General features: G+C 45.3%; 1 protein-coding gene across 1 annotated transcript in view; it reads right to left on the bottom strand.

The window, feature by feature from the left end:
- The window catches only part of ADAMTS12 (ADAM metallopeptidase with thrombospondin type 1 motif 12), a 262,620-nt gene that overhangs the window by 38,268 nt on the left and 203,361 nt on the right, over positions 1-20,991 (bottom strand). Inside the window, exons 17-18 of the mRNA XM_036280361.1 lie at positions 10,045-10,171; positions 2,779-2,989 (exon numbers count right to left, since the gene is read on the bottom strand). Of these exons, the coding sequence (XP_036136254.1) occupies positions 2,779-2,989; positions 10,045-10,171 (338 nt within the window). The remainder of the gene's footprint in view (positions 1-2,778; positions 2,990-10,044; positions 10,172-20,991) is intronic.

The raw sequence follows: 20,991 nt of genomic DNA, 5'->3' as shown, positions 1-20,991 counted from the left end.
CCTCCCACCTGGGTCAGTCCAGGAGGGGCCATTCTACAGGAGTCTAGGAGCCTCACATTCTCGTTTTTTATTTTTTTGGCCCAGTTACATGAGCGCTTTAGACTCATCCATTGTGACCCAAACAGCCCAGTGCAGACCAAATGAGCAAGTATTGCTCACCCACTACCCTGTGCGAATTAATGTCAATCTCAAGGTAAAACCCAGACCATAAAGACTATGCATCTATAGCAAAAATCACTATATTATCTCTCTTTTAAAAGTAGCTGAGCATAGTTTGAATGTCAAAAACATTTCATTGTATTCCAGCAAATAGAGTGTTTGAAAAATTGAGGTCTAATGGGTACAGCCATTGGCAAGACAGCAGAGGGAAGAAAGAAAGAGCCACTCAGTTATTCTGATGCTGATTTAACTACAGGGCCCTGTGCCCACAGCACCTCTTGAAGGAAGGCAGGGCTCAGCCTTTCTGCTCTGCTCCATAAAGTGGAAGCTGGAAACTGGATCCCCTGTCTGCTAACAACACACTCTGCACGGCCTGTATTTGGAACAGCAGACACAAGTACTTGTCACATCATGCTAACATTTTGGTCCTTTGTCCCGGGTTAAGTCACATCATTTTGTTCCCCATAAACATGAACACAATAAAAAGAACTCCTCCGCCAAATACGTAATTGCAGTTCTTTTAAAAAGCATGAAGACTCTGCCAATTAGAAAATTCTACATGACAAGTCAAATTATTAACCGTTTTGGATGCAGTCAAAACGTTTCTGGTAAACAGATTTAATGGACCAGTCGCAATACCCATTCAGCCTTATTTCAACAGCACTGTGATTTACAACTCTCTGTCTAGGTTGGTGATGGACTAATAGGCCAACCAGAGGCACCCTGAAATCTCCTGGACATAGCAGGGTGGGTGTTCTGGACTATGGCTGATATGTGCACATGAATCAGAGCACCCATCAATAGTGCACCTGTATTAGTTTGCAGGTATGCTTTCTTTGCATGTACACCTTTGTCTTCCTTCCTTCCTTCCTTCCTTCCTTCCTTCCTTCCTTCCTTCCTTCCTTCCTTCCTTTCTCTCTCTCTCTCTCTCTCTCTCTCTCTCTCTCTCTCTCTCTCTCTCTTTCTCTCTTTCTTTCTTTCTTTTTTTTTATCCTATCTCTACATTTGATAGGAAGTTCTTACAATACAGGGACCCTACTAGCCATTTTATTTTTCTAATTCTCATCCAAGGATATTTTCCCCTATTTATCTTCAAATAGTGTGGGAGGGAAGGGGAGAGAGAGACATCAATGTGAGAGAGACACATCAACTGGTTGCCTCCTGCATGACCCCGACCAGGGCCACAGACCAAACCGTAACTGAGGTACGTGCCCTTGACCAGAATTGAACCAGCGACTCTTTGGTCCGTGGGCTGATGCTCCAACCACTGAGCCAAACCTGCCAGGACCATACTGGCCATTTTTTTGAAAAACTTTCACCTATGTGACCAAGAATGCATTCTGTATGGGATTAAAAGCTAAATAAACCTAAACCGTGACTATGAGCTAATGAAATAGGGTCTTGAAAATAGGTTATCAAAGTGGCTGTATCCAGATTAGTGTTTTCTGTTTTTAATGTTGTCTTCGGAGATGGTACCTTTGCTTGTACAAATTTTCAAATTCCTCTTCAGATAATGTTCTCAGAGCACCTTCATAAACGATGAAAAGCAAATGAAATACCACTTTTTAAACAAAAAGATTTTATCCAAATTGGTCCCGTCACTCCCTTACCCACCAGACTTAGCTCTAACTGGTTTTCTGTGGCATTCTCCTGAACCAAATGCTTTCCATTGCTCTGGGGGTGGGTTCCCAGGGGAGTTCCTCGGATATCCTGGTCAATGGCAGTGTTATTATGGAAGTATGTGGCCTCCAAAGGAAGCCTGTAGGAAGTCGGCATCCATCTGTAAATTTCCTGTTGGTTTTAAAAACCCGTTTGTTTTCCAGTCATTCTTTAGGTCGTTGGCTGAAATGTGCATAAGGATGCAGAGTGGGGGCCCTGGAGACTCCAGGACCCTTGGAGATAGAAGGGGTCCACTCCCCTACAGACTCTGGGAACACAAGCCTTGATCGTACCAGGTTCCAAGGTGAGCCAAAGACAATGGAAGCCTGGGAGTGTTCATGACCTAGCCCACTAATTTCTATTTACACTCAGAGAATTAGATCAAATTAACTTTGGGACAATGCAAAACTCATCTGAATGCATGTGGCTAATAGCAGTAGAGGTCCTGAACCTTGGTCGGTTTGGCCTTGGCACGTGTTGAAAAGATGGACAATTTGAGAGGCCTCTTCAAGGGCCAGGTGCACACCCATCTTTCCACCCTTGAGCAGCAACCCTTGGTCTCACTTCACGCTGTAGCGCCAGTGAAACGTAAGTTCTGGTAAATGTTTACCAAACTGGTTCTTGGGGTGGGAGGGAGCCCTGATTTGCTGCCAATGGTTTAACAACAGGCCATCAGAAACCCTGACGATTTATCAGCGAGCTGTTGTGAGCCGGGCCAGCAGGGTCCAGCTCACCCCTGGCAGGTATCTGATCGCTGGAAAACGTCAGAGGAAGGTCCTGTAAGAACAAAAGACAGCAGAATAGAATTCTGGGCAGTGGAAGATGCAGGAAACAGGCCAGCGGTACGCTGGCCACGGTGCCATCTTCTCTAGGGTCACTTTTGATTGGTTAATGATGCGGAATGGGCGGGGCTGAAGAGACATAAATAATGCCAGTTTCCCTTTTAACCCCTGAACTCACCTCACTCCAGTTGCCCACTGTCCAGTCCGAGGGACACAAGATGTCCCTGTTGCAGGAAAGGAGCGTCTTGGGCCTCAGCAAGTGCTGGCAGTCCTTGGCCGGCAGAGCCTGCTCGTCCGAGCCCATGGTCTGGATGCACAGCACTGTGCGCGTCTTCTCGCCGTGGGGCCCGCACGTGGCCGAACACGCCTCCCACTCCCCTGCCCACCACCTGCAGACACACACGGAATGTCAGAGGTCACCACAACCCCAACAGACACATGCACATACACATACAGATACTTATACATACACATACTTATACATATACTTATACATATACCTATACCTATACATACACATACATATACATACACTTATACATATACGTACATATATATTTTTCATACATATATATATACTTTTTCATATATATGCACACTTTCATTTTTTCAACTCAACCACTGAAAGAGAAAGCAGGCACAGAAGTGCAGATTATTGAGCCAGGATGTAAACCAAAGTTTAGAGACAAGTCAATAGGCAGAAGAGACTCAAATGACCCCTTTTGGGAATCAGATGCACTTTAATTGCATAGAATTATTTTGTTGACGGGTTACTCTATCTTGGAAGCCACTGACCATGTAATACATGTTTCTTATATTAAGATTATCAGAATGTTTCATTATTTTTAGATTATCAGTATTTTTAAAAAAAAATATCTCCTAAAATACGCATTTGGGAAAGGACACAGAATGTCAGATTCGACGTAGAAACACATTAGTACTGAAGGCTATAACCCAGAAATAAGTAAGTTTACATCTGGTATCTGAAATCATTCTGGGAGGGGAGTGACCGCAGGGCCGGCATGAACTTTTCAGATACCGTGAGAGTTCAGTGACACAGTAAGATGTCGCGACTTGAAATCCATACCCAAGGCAATGACCGGACCACGCTTGCAAAAACAAATAATATCAGCAAAGTCATCGACATTTATATTACTCATTATTCTTAAAAAACACAAGTTAGTCTAATTTCTTTTCTTTAATCTCTTTGTGAATTTGCATGCATGATTTAACTTTAGGGTCAGATTTTTCTGTTTGTTTATATCATTTTCATTGTGTCTTAATGTGTGAGAAATATGTTAAATGTGGGGATCTGGCTGGAGAAGGAGAACGTGTCTGTTCGGAGGTCCTGGGCGGCAGCAGCATGCGGTAGGACCAGCACAGACTCCTCAGCAGGCCATTTGGGCTCAAATCCAGACTCTCCCACTTACAGCTAAATGACCTGGAAATATTTTGTGAAGACTTTAGTATCCTCACCTATGCAACGGAATAAAAATATCTACCAAACAGGGTTGCTAACAAGAATAAATGATGTGGCAAGACAGAAAGACTGAAGAAGAGAGGGTTTTCAACTCCTTTGGGTAAATATGCCCCTTGGTATTTACCCAAAGGAATTGAAAATATAAGTCCACTTAAAACCTGCACATGGATGTTTATAGCAACTTGATTCATAATTGTGAAAACTTGGAAACAACTAAGATGTCATTCAGCAGGTGAACTGATAAACTGTGGTCCATCCAGACAAGGGAATATTATTCAACAGTAAAAAAAAAAAAAAAAAAGAATTATCCAGCCACGAAGAGACAAAGAAGAACCTGAAATGCATATTACTAAGTGAAAGAAGCCAATCTGAGCAGGCTACATACTGTGTGATTCAACTCTACGACATTCTGGGAAAGGACGAATGATGACAGTATAAGTCAGTGGCTGCACAGGGTGGGGGCCTGGGGAGTAGAGAGGGACAGTCAGCACAGAGGATGGACATATGTCAGCATACATGTGTCCAAACCCACAGAATGTACACCATTGAGAGTGAACTCTAAGGTAAACTGTGGACTTTGGGTGATTATGGTGCTCATTGTAGGTTCATCAGGAAAACAAGAAAGATAGAAAGAAAAAGAGGAAGAGAGGAAGGAAAGAGAGAAGGAAGGAAGAAAGGAAGGAAGGTTAGGAAGGAAAGGAGGGTTAGGAAGGGAGGGAGGGAGCGAGGGAGGGAGGAAGGGAGGAAGGAAGGGAGGGAGGAAAAGGGGTTCTTCAAAATTATTATTTTCCTCTCCACCCATTTACCCTAGGACATGACATCCAATTTCTCTGAATCCTTATCTCCTCAAATACTACCTGGAAAAAATATCCACTCCCTACCTCGGACTATTTCATAAATACTTTGGAAAACTGAAATGCAACCATAAAGAACTTTTCTAAATTAACCCGAAGTCAGAATATGTCCTGGAATTCCATTTAGCTTATCATATCCTTCCTCTGAATGCATTTCAGAAATTGTACCTGTTGTATATTATGTTTAGTTAACGTTTTCAGGTGTCAAAATCTCTGACAAAGTTAAAGAGCCTTCATTGATTCCAACCAAAATGAACAGCATCAGAGACGCACCGAAGGTGACTGCTAGTCGTCACTTCTGATAAAAGCCTTAGTCCCGAAGCATTAAGTAAACAAAATGGATCCACAGAAAGGCATACATTTACAACACAAGGGCAAAATGAATTTTAAAAATGAAATTCCAATAAAATTAGTTAGCCGAAGTCAAGCAATCTCCTAAATATAAGCATCAAATTTTAAACATAAATAACTGTGTGTGTGTGACCTTGCATATAAAAACAAAAATCAGGGCAAAGATTTTACTTTTGAGGTCACAAAAACACTATTGGGATCAATGATCTCTCTCTGGAGGCTGCGCCCTGAGGTCTGAGCTGGGTCAATTGAGCTCGACGTGCTCACTTTGTTGATGTTTAATGACTGACTATATTCTGGGCCCAGGCATTAACGATGTGCAGAAACAGCCTCAAGGAAACTCAGAACTTTGGAAATAAGTACATATCAGACAGGGGGGAAAATGGCTGAAATAGCAAAAAATGCTACCAAAGGACAAAGATGTAAAAAGAACAGTCAGGTTGCTTATGCTTCGCTCTTCTTCCTTAAGCGTGTTCTTCAGATTGTTTGGAGGAAACCATGTTTGCAACATGAGAGCAGGAGCTGGGGGATAGGACGGGCTGTTTTCCTCCCTTCCAGTGCAATGCTGATGTGTCCGCTGCAAAAATGATCATCCGCTCCCCGGGAAACCAGGGTGCCGGACGTCACATTTGTGCTGGGACTGCACAGCACGGCGGCCCAGCTCTTCCATTCTAACCGCCAGGCTTCGTGGCCAGTTGTGTGGGAGGGGGAGTGTAGTTGGTGCCTTTCAAACTTCTGCTCTGAATGCACAAGCTGCATCCATCCATGCACTCGGCTTAAGAAGCATTCCAGGAGGGGAAGAGGTATCATCTCCCTGTTCTAACAATGCTGCTCTAAGAACTGAGAAATCAAGAGATGTCAAGTAACCACAAAGTCCCAAGAAGGGCAGGGACCATATGGGCAGTGGCCAGGAGGCAGGGCATCCAGACTCACACCGCTGGTCCCAGCCCTGACAAGTACAGCTCTGCCTTGCTGAGGTATGTGTATGGCCTTGGCTCTAAACTTCCTTAGGAACTAACAAATTTGTGCTGTTCAAAGAAAACTCCTTTGCCAGATGCTTTGAGAAAACCCCAACCGCATGGTTTTCTAAGCCTTGGCGCCTCTGTGACCTGGTGGAGGGATCTTCTCTGCACTCCCCTGCTTGTGCACCATGCCTGCACTAAGGGCTTATATTAGTTCCCACAACACATGGCCACAAACTTGGCAGCTTGAAACAACAGAAATTTAGTTTCTTATACTTCTGGAGGCCAGACCTCCAAAACCAGCATCACTGGGATGAGATCAAAGTGTAGGCAGGTGGTACCCTCTCCGGATGCTCTGGGGAACACCTGCTTCTGGCCCCTTGCACTCCGGGGTGGCTGCCAGCATTCCTTGGCTTGTGGTCCCTCCTGCCAATCTTTAAGGCTAGTGCCTTAAAACCTCTCTCTGCTCTATCTTTCTATTGCCTTCTCGTGTGTGTGTGTGTGTGTGTGTGTGTGTGTGTGTGTGTGAATTTTCTCTCTGCCTCTGCCTTGAAAACACGTGTGATGACATTTAGGGCCCAAGTGGATAATCCAGGATAATCTCCTCATTCCAAGACTCTTGAATCACATCTGCAAAGACCATTTTTCCAAATGAGGTAACATTTGCAGGCTCCAGGGAACAGGACATGGCTGTCTCTGAACTGGTTTCCTCCACGGCATGACTGCCTTCAGGGCCAATGTCCAGTCCAGAGAGCTCGGGCTGTATCGCTTAAGAATTGCTTTGTCGAGGCTCCTCTGTGTCTGCAGAGGTTCAGCCTCGGCTCACTGTCTGTCCTCCAGCCTCTGGACTCTTGCCTCAATATTCATCTCCGTCTAGTTCTGTTTGTATCTTATTATAAGGTTACCTCCAACCAGAAAGTTCTGGTAACTGAGGTGCAGGGGAAAACAGAGATAACCTCCCTTATGGAAAGAGAATGAGAATTCTGAAAGAGTGAAGTCAAGTGTGTAGTTACAGGTGAATAAGAAAATGTCACATACAAATTGATGTCTGTTATAAAACACAGAGCAGATACGAAATCCAGTCATTGAGCACGTTCATTTCTGTCCACAGCCGATGTCCCCAGCTCTACCCTGGCCTCAGCGGGTGGGTGTCCATCAGAATGTTTCGGTTCCCACCACACCCAGCACAGGGTTGCTTTGTTTCAGCCCCTGTCTGAATGAGGGGCGCACAGGCCTCCTGCGAGGTGTGACCTGCTGCGGGCTTCCAGCTGGGGGTTCAGACTCCGCACCTGCTCGCTGCAGGTGCTGTGGGGCGTGAGCTCTCCTTCCTCTGCAAAACTGGCGTCATAATAGCTATTTTTCCAAGTAGTTGAGAACCATAGAGAGACTATATCAGGCATCTCTAAGATATTGCCAAGAGTGAAGTAGATACTTAAAAAAAAAAACCCTACTGTTCACTTCTGTTCTGCCTTCACAGCACTGCTGTTTCAATAAAGGTGTGGGCTTTCCACCCTAAGCAATTCTGAACCCAGATGTTTGGAGCTCAGAGTTGTCCCACGAGACTGACCTCCACACACCTGTGCTTCTGACCTTCTGGCTATGAACAGGGGGATCCCATGACCCCCTCCGCAGGTTTGATAATTTGCTCGAGTGGCTCAGGACTCAGGAAAGTAATTTGTTTGCTGGACTACTGGGTTATTGTAAAAGGATACAACTCGGGAACCTCCAGATGAATGAGACACACAGGGCAACATCGGTGGGAGGGGCACGGAGCTCTGTACCCTCTCCAGGGCCGCCCTCCCAGTACCTCCACAGGGTTCAGCAGCCAGGAGCTCTCCGTACTCCTTCGATTAGGAGTTTCATCACTTGGGCACAACTGGTGACATCACTGGCCTTCCGCAATGAACTCAACCTCTAGTCCCTCTCCCCGGAGCTTAGGGGTGGGGCTGAAAGTTCCACCCCTGATCACTTGGTTGGTTCCTCTGGCAACCAGCCCTCACCCCGAGGCTCTGCAGGAGCCCCCAGCCCCCTGTCATCTCCTGAGCACACAGAGACACGATCCCTTCCCCTTCAGAGACCCCAAAGGTTTCAGAGGCTCTGCCTGGACCCAGGGATGGACACTACATGTCTTCTTTCCTGTCTCCATATCAGTGCCCAGTAAATGATGAGTAGTATACGGTTATTATCAGCAGTGGATTTCTCATGGGAAATGGCGATGCTTTACTGATTTTGCTGATAATATGAAGGAAAAGACAGACTCCTTAAAACAGTAAGAATGAGCACCTGAACCCCAGGATAACACTAGATTCAGGAGATGAACCGCTGTGGCTTAAGAAGGTGGCCGATCCAGCAGGGGGGCGGGGGGAGTGGCTCTGGGAGGCGGGGCCAGAACCCAGGCTGGTGCGCAGGGTCAGGGGCGCTGTCTAAGGAGACAGAGGGATGTACGGGTGGGGGGTCCCCTGGGCTGGAGAAGGGCAGGAGGGGAGCCCGGCGTGCAGTCTGCAGAGCAGGAGGAGCCAGGAAACGTCCCTCTTCCCTGGAAGGAGCCACACCACAGCTCAGGGTGGCCTACGACCGGCGCGGGTGCCTCCCAGCTCAGGAGCTGCGGTGAGGCGAGGCCCCGCAGCGCCCTCCTGCCCTCCTGCCCGCAGCCCACCTCTCCCGCGCAGGAACCAGGGCCTGGAGAGAGAGCAGGCCTGGGAGATGCTGGACAGCGCCTGGCCTCCGGGTCCTGCTTGGGGGTCGCCATGGAGACGGGGAGGTCCTGCCTTTGCTCACTTGTCCAGACGCTTCTGTTTCCACCTTGCTCTTTGGCATCTATCATGTTCATCTAGCGCTTCTTTAGAATTTAGCCTGTCGTTTGTTTGGTTTGTTATGCCAACTAGCTGGCCCTATTAAATTAAACTCCTCTGAGTGTGTGTTCTTAGGACCTCAATGAACACCTGATGGAATCCGCGCCATAAATACAGCCCCTGTTCAAGGTCAGCAGAGAATGAAGACACTTCCCAAATTCCCTCCCTCCTCCTGAGCCCCTCCCTCCCTCCCTCCCTTCCTCCCTCCCTCCCTCCCTCCCTCCCTCCCTTTCTCCCTCCCTTCTGTTTACTCTCTTTTTCTTTTAACATAAACCCCTCATAATAACATCCAAGATACCTTCTAGGATCCCAATACCTTCAACCAATATGAGTAGCAGCAAATGAACACCTTTATTACGGTGGTTCCAACCAAGGGTGACTTTGTCCCCAGAAGACACTTGGAGATGTTTTTTGGTTGTCACAACCTGGATTGGGGGGCAGGGTGCTACTCAGATGTAAATAGCTACCGGCCAGGAACACTGTTAAACATCTAACAACGCACAAGGCAGCCCCACAACAGACTTTTCTGTCTCCAGGTATCCAAGTGCCAAGTTAGGGAAGCCTGGTTCATGAATCTTCTCCCAGACAGCCTCAGGGACAAGTGAACACTGGGTTCTGAGGTGCCACCGTGTTGTCTGGAGGCTGATGTCACACTGGGAAAGTGCTCTCAGAAAAGCCAAACCCAGTAACTGCAGAACACAGCATTCTCTTCAACAACCCTTAGAAACGTCGTCTTACCAAACAACTAAGCACAGAGCACACCAGCTTCGTAAGGAAGACTGCTCGGTGGGGAGAAGCTGTCCTCTCCCAGCTTGTCCCAGCGCCCAAGCACACACAGACACCTGTCACAGCTTTCCTGTGCTCATGCTCACAACAAAGCCCACAGCCCTCCCTGAGCCACGGGGGCCAGGGCAGACGCACAGAGCTCCGGCTGTGTCTGGTTACCTGGGCGGACAGTCCTTTTCATGGCACTTCTTCTGTCTCCCATTGGGCTGTGTTTCTGGGTCACAGAACGTTGCCTTCACCATCCCGTGGCCCTTCTTCATGCAGCGGGCAGTCTGGCGGCGGATTCCTGGGGGTTAGGCAGAAAGGTTCACACATGAATCCTGAGCCCACATGCCCCGTGTCAGGCCCCTGGTCATGCCAAGTGATTACGCTGATAGCTGGTGGGAATGTTGGCCCTAAGGTATTAAATCTGGGATCCTCTTATCATCCGTGCTCCTGCGGCAGCCGGCAATGGGAGGAAGGACTACAGATAACAGAGGTAGATTAATATACAATCTAATACCCAGATCAGAATCTAGCTGTGGGGATAAAACTCACACACGTGCCAAGTAAAACATCATTGCTACATTATTTGTTAAGTGAAGACACAGAGGAGGTAGGGGCCTTTATATGACTTGGGATTCATAAACTGAAAGACGAGAATACAACTGAAAATAAAGCATGACGTCTGAGAGGTTCTGTTGTCCGAGTAGAGAGTGGCGATCGCAGGGATGAGAACACCGCTGCCCTCGGCGACCAGGTCGGTACCAGCACGGGCAGCAGACAGGGAGGGCAGACGGGGACGGCAGGCAAAGCAGCCGCATCGGCAGGCTGGACTTGACTTTGGATACATGATAATAGCTAACTCAGGTAGCTCCTGCCTTGTCCCAGGCACTGCTCCAAACCGTGTGCGCACACATGTGTGTATATGTGTGTGCATCCCAGACAAATATAAACCTATCGACATTATCATTATCACTGTCTGACAGATGAGGAAACAGGCACAGTGAAGACCCATCGGTTGGGGAAGGAGAAGGACCACTGGCCTTGCTAACAAGGACATCATTAGCAAGAGGACTTAGAGGAGTGGCCAGAATGAGGTGAAGGGACAGTGAGAAAGAGGTCATCATCCCTCTTGAGAGAGGTAACACTTCAATGTGGAATGTGAAACACCGGGTGAGGACTGAGCCCCCAGGGGACGGAGCCATCAGCTCGCATGAGGCTGGTACCCTGAGCTCTGAAAAGCCAGGTGCACAGAACTACAGAACTGGAAAGGCCATGAGAACACCAGTAAGACCGCCACCCCCTCACTTTTCTGGGAAAGACATGGAGGGGTTCCCCTCGGCCACAGGGCTCGGCCCCGCCCCGCCTTGCCCGCCTGGCATTCATACCAAACGCCAGACAGGGCATCTCGCGCTTTAAAAAGTGTCCAAGGGAGTCGCAAACAGTAAGAAAATCTTTTCAAATGCATCCACAGCATGTTGCGTTAAAGAAAACAGTATTTTGTTCTTTTTGAAAAGAGAGGTAATCTTTCCACCATGCAGGCTTTCTCAACTGATAGACGATGTATTATTCTTATTTTGTCGTATAAATAAACCACTTGATCAGCTGGAAGGCACATTATAAAGGGGACTTTCACAGCACAATGAGTGAGTCACTGTTTGGAAAGACAGACCAACGTGAGTGGAAAAGAGACTGAGAGGGCTGGAGCCGGAAAAGCTGACATGTATCTGCCATTGTCGCGTGGAAAACAGAACCATCTTTGGGCTTTGCCCTGGCCGATGTGGCTCAGTTGGCTGGGCATCGTCCCGTGCCCTGAAGGGTCACCAGTTCGATTCCTGGTCGGGGCACATGCCCGGGTTATGGGCTTGATCCCTGGAGTGGATTTTGCAGGAGACAGCTGATTGATGCTTCGCTCTCACATCAATGTTTCTCTCTCTCTAAAAATCAATTAATTATTTTTCAAAAGAAAAGAAAACAGAAAAGGCTTAGATACCTAGAAGTTTGACTAAGATTTTGGGTAGTTTGGCAAATTCTTGATGTCAGAAAATCAAAGAAAATGGTGACTTTCAAAGAGTTTGGAAACATTCCCAAAAGGCTTGTTTCTGTGCATGAATAACAAGGATGAGTGTGTTCAGTGCTCCTGACTCCAGAAATAGAAAAAGGCACAAACATTGAATAAAATGCCCCTTAGAGTGTTAATGACATTGCATGCGTCAAGCCGCAGGGCCAACCGTAAGTGTACAGTTGGACTGGCCAGGTAGATATCGTCAAGTGCGTCACAGAAAATGAATAAGGATGCGTCAGAGTTTCCCTGTGGAATTAATGGTTCTGGTGACCACTAGTCTTCTATCCTCCTGGGCCTTGGGTTCTCACATGACAGATTCAAAGCTTAGCCCAAATCCGCCATGAGGGGCCCCAACCCATAGCCTGGCTTCTCCCCTGTTACAAAAACACCACACCTGTCTCGGAACTTCTTCCTCAGTCCGGCAGTTTGTGGCTTCATCTGGTAACATGTGATCTGTAATCCCATTCCGTAACACTTTCTGGTTAAATAAGCTTAATAAACAAGTAAAATCCAAGGGCCCTGGGTTCTAGTTCTTATTTTTCTTTCTACACATCATTGGACTAACTGCAAGAAAATGAGAACGAAGACATTCAGACTGTTTTTGAGGGCAGGAAGCTGATCCCTGGAAGTGACTTTGACATCCTGAAATCTGTAATCCATGAAGGGAAGATAAAGTTCAAGTTTATTCACTGGAAACTTTGGATGAGAGGATTCTAGTTAATACAGTTGTATGGTTTACTTAGAATACAGTTTGTTGCAACTGTTGTCAGAATGTTTCAGAATTATATTAATTCATGTTGCCTTAGTGAATGTGTAGATGGCAAGTCACAGCTTCCAAAGACGCCTGCAACAATAAGCTCTCATGCAGCAAGTTCTCTCCACAGTGTGACCATGCCATCCCTCCATCAAGATGTGATGTCTAGCTACCCTGTCCTTGGACCTAATGCAGAAGTGACATTGTGTGAGTTCAGAGGCTAGGTCATAAAAGGCCACACAACCTCTGTCTGATTCTTGTGGTTCACAGGGAACTCCAGCTGCCAACGTGTTAGACACCTGCACCCTGGGAGAGGCCAGCCATGAGAGTAAAGAAACCTCCGGGTGATTTCAGCCCTCAGGTGTTGAGTCACCCCCAGGGACCCGAGTCTTCCCAGCCAAGGTGCAGAGCCATGAAGCATGCACGCCCTCCCCTCTGAGCCCTGTCTAAGTCTGACCTACAGAATCCATGAGCATTATAAACGATGGTCGTTTTACTACACGGAATTTAGATTGGTTTGTTCTATAGCAGTAGAACTGGAACAGCACTCAATCAATACTAGCTTTCTTCCTTTCTTGAGTCAAGACCAGAGTCAAGACCCAGCTTGGCCTCCTAGTAGTCTGACCACTACAGATGTATTGATTTCACCTCCTCTTCTTCTGTGGCACATTTCTGCTGATGCGCTCTGCATGGGCTCTGAACCCTGGGAAGCTGATCCTACCTTTGCTGTGGCTTCCGGGTGGGTTTGGGAAATGAAGGCACTGTCTCTTTAAGAAGCGCTCCTTGCCCTGACTTCTTCAGGCCTCATGTGACCCCGTGTTAATGAGCAGGGGAAATGAACCACCTTTCTTAGTTTCCCTAAACCCTACCCGCACCTTTGAAAGCAGCCCCGGTATTCAGTGTGGGTGTGCCATACTTTTCCTGTAGGGAATCCTGACTGATGAGGTCTCCTTTGCAGTAGAAATCTCACATTTGCTCAGTGACATAAGCCAGTTAGAGAAAGACAAGCACCATATGATTTCACTCATATGTGGAATCTAATGAACAAACTGAACTAACAGGCAAAATAGAGACAAACTCTAGACAGAGAGCAGGCTGCCGACTCTCGGGGGTGGGGCTGGAGAATGGAGGGATTGAGCAAAGAAGAAAAAATGAGAGAAAGAACTCACGGATACAAACAACAGTGTGGTGCTTTTCCGGAGAGGGGATGGGTGGGGCGGAAGAGGATATGGGGGGATAAATGGTGATGGAAATGAAATGAAATAGAAAAAAATTACGCATTAAAAATTTTTGAGTGACATACTCATTAATTAACTCTGTAAACCAACTGCTGGAATAACAGAACCTTTCTTTGAGATAGAATATTATAATACCTCTTGTAAGCAGTTAGAATCAAGTCATCTTCTTAAGAGTAATAACCATGATACAACATTGCAAATGCAGAAAGCATAAAAGATTAGGCTGAATCTATATTACCTTGACCTCTCCCTGGAAATTGAAGAAAAAATAATAATATTGGCTTTTAATTTGGCTTGCCTTCTGTCGCTTTCTCTTACACAGTGAACACAGCCAGAAAGAAATGTTTAATTAAGGATTTCAGTCAATCAATATATTGTCACAGCATTAAGTTAGCTGCATAGCTGCAAGTATTTCCTTGAAAAGGGCATTAAGTATAAATCAATCACATTCCAAAATATATGTGAATCAAATTCAAAATGTGATTTTCATAGGACTCCTCATTTCTCATGTAGCAATGAGGATGCCACCATGCCACTGTAGACACCTGGCAAGTCTTCCCGAGGATGCCACCATACCACTGTAAACTCCTGGCAAGTCTTCCCGAGGATGCCACCGTGCCGCTGTAAACACCTGGCAAGTCTTCCTGAGGATGCCACCGTGCCGCTGTAGACACCTGGCAAGTCTTCCCGAGGATGCCACCGTGCCGCTGTAGACACCTGGCAAGTCTTCCCGAGGATGCCACCGTGCCGCTGTAGACACCTGGCAAGTCTTCCCGAGGATGCCGCCATGCCGCTGTAAACACCTGGCAAGTCTTCCCGAGGATGCCACCATACCACTGTAAACACCTGGCAAGTCTTCCTGAGGATGCCACCATGCCGCTGTAGACACCTGGCAAGTCTTCCCGAGGATGCCACCATACCACTGTAAACACCTGGCAAGTCTTCCTGAGGATGCCACCGTGCCGCTGTAGACACCTGGCAAGTCTTCCCGAGGATGCCACCATGCCACTGTAGACACCTGGCAAGTCTTCCCGAGGATGCCACCATGCCGCTGTAGACACCTGGCAAGTCTTCCTATTCACCTAAGCCTAATTGTCTCGAGTGGAAATTCTGCCTTGGTATAAAGAACAAGTTTCTTATGTCCAAGAAAAAAAATAAAAGAAAAATAACATAGTTCTTTATATTCTCAGCTGAATATTGAGACTGCAAAATAGAGGGAGCCTGTTACATAGTTTATTTAGTTCAGAGAGGATTTTACCGGTCCAAAAATTCAATTTAGGAAAGGTATGGAAAAAAAACAACAACTGAAGACTTAGCTTATTGTAATGACCAATGGCAAAAAGTGCAATATTTCCTGTTATATCCAAAGATCAAATATACGCAAAGCACTGACCTCCTTTGAGATTCTAAGTAATATAGGCCCAATTTTTAGTATCCTGACCAAGAACAAGGTATCTTTCCTCATAACCACTAAAGTGAGTATAAGTAAAGCAGTACAAGTCAAATTTCACATTAGCACATAAATTATAATGCTGAACATTTATAATATCTAAAAATGTACCCTAAAATCACATGATTTTCATAATGTGAATTGACAATAATTCTGTGAATCAGTAGAGGGCATTGCTACAACAACCCCCTGGTTATACAGAAATGACATTACCTGCAGAGGAAGAGGGATGAGTAGAAATTGTTAACCGTCTGTCTTGTTGACAAGTCCATTCTTCCTCTGCCATCTTTGAGTTTCAGTTCTCACTAAATATTGACCTCATTATTTCTGGCTCGTTGACCCTTTCCCTGAATCTCTGATTCCTTTGATCAGTGAGTTTTCAGACTTAACCTTCATAATGAAGGTTCAGCCAAGGAAAACTTGGGTCTCATCACTACGAGAGCTCAAACATATTGAGGTGTGTGTGTGTGTGTGTGTGTGTGTGTGTGTGTGTGAGAGAGAGAGAGAGAGAGAGAGAGAGAGATCAACAACAATCACAATGTCAATATCAACACCACCACTATCAAAATCAGAAATGGATATGACTGATGTCAGGAATCTTGTTAACCTTCTCCAGCCTCAGTTTCCTGAGATTTTAGTACTATAGGGTTGTTGGGAGGATAAAATGATATATATACCTTGAGATGATATACCCTAAATCCTGGCATGGTGCTTAATACATATTAGGTCCTTGAGAAAAGATTTTAAATTGAATCTGAAGTCTCTTTGTAACCTACTCACCCAGTCGTGGGCATTAGCTCCCTCCACAACTCTGTTTCCTACATGTTGAGAGATCAGGGTTGGCTTGACACCCTGATACCAGAGAATAGAGCAAATCCAGCGCATCCAGTCCTCATGCTTCTATGATACAACCTCCTTACTGCAAACAGCTGAGCTCTTAATTACACAATTTGTGGGTTTTCCTAGCTCAAAAGGATATCAACACTGATCTCAATAAATGCAAATATTGACTGAATATCACTGAATGATATTTTCTTATTATCCATTGCTGAAGGCCACACGTCTCAGAACAGCGGGAAAACTCAATGCCAATGATTTTTACCCTCCTGAAACTCCAATGACGTACATTGACTGGCATGGTTAAGGATAACAAAGGAAATTATGTAAGAAATGCTCAAACAGGAGCACTGCAAGTGTTTGAAGGATGCTTAATGGAGGCTGCTATGAAGGATCCGTTTTCAAAACTTACCACAGTCAAGACGTACTCTTTCCTGCTCCCATCTCCCTTCTGCAGCCACTGTGTACAGACCCGACAACGCACACACCTAAAATCAGAGGCCCGAGAATCTCCCAATACCCCTGGGTTAACAAGAAAAGCAGACAGTCAGCATTCTGCAGGGCACACTGAGCAAAACAAGCCTTCACAGAAACTGAGAAATCCTGAAGCAAGCGAATCTATTAGAGAACAAAAATAAGGGAGGCACTGATCTCTGCTGGCTGCATGGGGTCCAAAGGGGATGGAATAAGGGGACCTGCAGGAGAACAGACCAGTAGATTAGCCACCCTGGGAAGATGTCCAATGAATGGTTCCACATGTAAGGAAGTTGGAAGTTGCCACTCTGTCCTAACAAGTAAAAGGCCAAACAGATTGAAAAAAATCAACAGTTCTTCTTGGTTATGAGAGAAGAGAGGGCACAGGGCCAGGCGCAGTGACTGCAGAGACAGAGCTGAACAGGAGTCCCAACTTCCCGGAGCACAGGCCCATGAGCAGAAACCAGCACCGGAGCCAGAATCGCACCAAACTATAATGTCAAACCAAACCACAGACCCAGGGAACCCAGAACACACCAAACAGGATAAATGTAAACAAAACTAAACAAAACCCTGCACCTAGGCATATCGTTTTCAAACTATAGAAAATCAAAGCTAAAGAAAAAGTCCCGAAAGAAGCCAGAGGGAAGAAGCATCTTCCGAGGAACAGAGAATTACATCTGCCTCCTCAGCAGTCATTCAAGGAAGAAGAGAGTGGAGTGAAATATTTAAAACGTTGAGAGAAAAAAACCCACACCAACCTGGAATCCTGAACCCTGTGAAATTATCTTTCAAAAGTGAAAGATAGATATTTTCTTAACAAAGAAAGTATTGCAGGAATTACTGTAAGTACACCTGCCATGCAAGAAATGTTAAAAAAGTTTTTTGAAGAGAAAGAAAATAATATAGTCATAAATCTGGATCTACATAAAGAAAGGAAAAATACCAATGAAGCACTATGTGAAGGTTAAACAAAAATTTATATTTTTCTTACTCTGAAATGATCTGTTTGTTTAAAATAATAATGACAACAATGTAATTGCTTATGTATGTTTATGTATATATCTTATGTGTATATAAGCTTATGCATTCTTATATGTAAGTGACATGATAACAGCAATGATACAAGGGATGGGAGATAGGAATCAGGATTATTATGTTATTATAAGGTACTCATGCTACCCATGAAGTCACAGTGGTTGGCCCTGTGCCCTGTCTTCTCTTATATCCAAGAAGAACTGCAATTTTTCAACAGTGTTATTTGAAAGTGGGTTTGGATAAGCTGTGTATATTGTAAACTCTAGGACAACCACTAAACAAAATGATTAGCCATTCTGGTTAAGGGTTCTCATTAGTTCATTCATCAAGTACAACTGAAGGGTTATCAGATTTCCACTATATACTACTTAAAGTTTATTTTATATATTCATGCACATGGTAAACTCCTTGTTCCATAGCATATGCTTAACCCCATCTCAATAAATCCTCCTATAATCTTCATGAAGTTCTGCATTAAAAAAATATTCTCCAACTATTGTTAGAGATCAATATTTGGACTCGGTTGAACCTCCCTGACAATTCCAGGGGAAGAAGTCAGAAGGATTAGCACCAAGATGAGTATGCTTCTCCTGCTTTATCAACGTATGTGGACAAATCTCAAACTCCATGGATACTTTGAACGTTAAGGAACACTGTCAGATACACTAGTAAGGACTAGCTTCAGTAAACCTAAACATCTGTTCTACACGTATTTATTGTCAATGAACAAAACTAGATTCCTAGGCAGCTTAGAACAGTTTGAGCAACCTCTGGGAGCTTTGCATGGTGTTCGGAATTGTTAACACTTGCCTTTTCCTACCAGAACACAATGCTCCTGAGACAAAGGAACAGGGATACACTCCAGAGAGAATTCAGCCACGTGGGTGAAGAGGAGCTTGAAGCCCAGGGCAGAGCAGGAAGCACGTCCTCCCTTTTGTGCAGCCGCAGTTGTACTTACAGCCTCGGAAATGCAGAGCAGAGGAGACCGCAGAGCACACACCTGGAGAAGGTCACGATCAGAAGGGATGACCCATTTTCCAACAGTGGTGCCATTGCTGTGTGTTTGCAGGAAACAAGCCGTTTTGGAGAGACGCGCCACCACAGACGGAGCTCTGCCGCGCTGGAGACACGACAGGGCAGCCATGTGGCCTTTCCGTTGTCACAAAGCAACCTTGAGCTTTTGCCCAAATATTTTCTTGTTCAATAAAGAGTCCTGAAGCTTTCGATTGAGAGCAGCAGTGGTTTCTTCAAATAATCCATTGGTTGAACTTTAATGGTTGAACTTTTCTTTATTATTAATTAATTTATGTTACAGATGTTTCTCCTTTTTCCCCCACTGATTCCCCCCTCCCCTCCTGCCCTTTCCCCAGTTTGTTGTCCATGTCCACTGTTCATGCACACATGTATATAAGTTCTGTGGCTTATCTCTCCCCCACCACCCCCCTCTTTAGGGGATTGTCAATCTGTACCCCACTACCACGTCTCTGGGACTACCCCATTCCTCAGACTGTTATGTTCATTATATTCCACAAATAAGTGAGATCATATGAAACTTGTCTTTCTCTGTTTGGCTTGTTTCACTTAGGATAATACTTTCAAGGTCCCTCCACGTAGTCTCAAAGAATAAGAGATCTTTCTTTCTTACAGCTGTGTAGTACTCCATTGTGTACATGTATCACAGCTTTTTTATCCATTCATCTACTGATGGACACTTGGGCTGTTTCCAGATCTTGGCGATTGTAAATAGTGCTGCTACAAACATGGGGGTACATATATTCTTTCTGATTGGTGTTTCAGGCTTCTTAGGGTATATTCCTAGAAGTGGGATCACTGGGTCAAATGGAAGTTCAATTTTTAATTTTTTGAGGTAACACATATTGTTTTCCATACTGGCTGCACCAGTCTGCATTCCCACCAGCAGTGTACTAGAGTCCCCTTTTCTCCACACCCTCGCCGACACTTGTTGTTTGATGATTTGTTGATGGCGGCCATTCTGACAGGTGTGAGGTGATATCTCATTGTTGTTTTAATTTGCATCTCTCTGATGATTAGAGATGATGAGCATTTCAGGAGAGGATAAAAAACAAAAAGATCAATCAGATAATGGTTGATCTTTTTGTTTTTTACCCTCACCTGAGGACATTTTTCAATATTTTGTTCAGATAGAGTGGGAGGGAGGGAGAGAGAGGAACAGAGAGAGAGAGAGAGAAACAGCAATGTGAAAGGGACACATTGAGTGGCTGCCACCCACACGACCCAACCAGGGCCAGGGACAAACTGCAACCGAGGTACGTGCCCTTAGCGGGAACCGAACCCGGGTCTCTGTGAACCGCAGGCCGACGCTCTAACTGCTGAGACAAACCGTCCAGGGCAAATGGTTGATCTTTTGATGGGCAACTCAGGAGAATTTTCTCAACGAGACTTTCATCGTCGGTGGTAGCACTTGTTATTCCATCCCCTTTCAACTTTCCTGAAGGACAGCTAGTCCTACATTCCCCCAGAGTCACCCCAAAGGCATGCCACCGGGCAAGGCAGGAAGGAAAGCAAATGTGGCCAAGGAGACAGAAGAACGGAGAGCACAGAGAGAGGACGTCTACTCCGAGGGTCCCCTTGACCTTTGACAAGTGGGTTGTGGGAAATAAACTAGAATTATGACATTGAGCTAAATTTACATTATTGTGTTGCCAGTTTTTTTGTTTTTTGGGTGTTTTTTTTTGTACATGCCCCTAGTGGGAACCGAGCCCGGGACTCTGGTCTGCAGGCCAATGTTCCAACAGCTGGGCCAAACCAGCTAGGGCTGTGTTGCCAGTTTTTAACATGGATTTATGATCTAGAACAAAGATAATTGAAAAAAGATACAGAGGAAGATATAAAAAAGTGGAAGCACATAACTTGTTCATGGATTGGAAGAATTAACATTGTTAAAATGTCCATACTACCCAAAGCAATCTATAGCTTCAATGCAATCCCCATCAAAATACCAATGACATACTTCATAGAACTAGAACAAATACTTCAAAAGCTCATATAGAACCAAAAAAGACCTTGAATAGCCACAGCAATCTTGAAAAAGAAGAACAAAGTAGGAGGGATCACATTATCAGATTTCATGTTATACTACAAAGCCACAATAATCAAAACAGCCTGGTACTGGCACAAGAACAGGCATATAGACCAGTGGAACAGAACGGAGAACCCAGAAATGGACCCAAGGGAATATGCTCAATTAATATTTGACAAAGGTGGCAAGAGCATACAGTGGAGTAAA

The sequence above is a fragment of the Molossus molossus genome, unplaced genomic scaffold (genome assembly GCF_014108415.1).
Source record: "Molossus molossus isolate mMolMol1 unplaced genomic scaffold, mMolMol1.p scaffold_m16_p_3, whole genome shotgun sequence".
Taxonomy (NCBI): Eukaryota; Metazoa; Chordata; class Mammalia; order Chiroptera; family Molossidae; genus Molossus; species Molossus molossus.
Note: the sequence above shows the minus strand (reverse complement) of the source record. Positions and strands in the feature narration are given on the sequence as shown.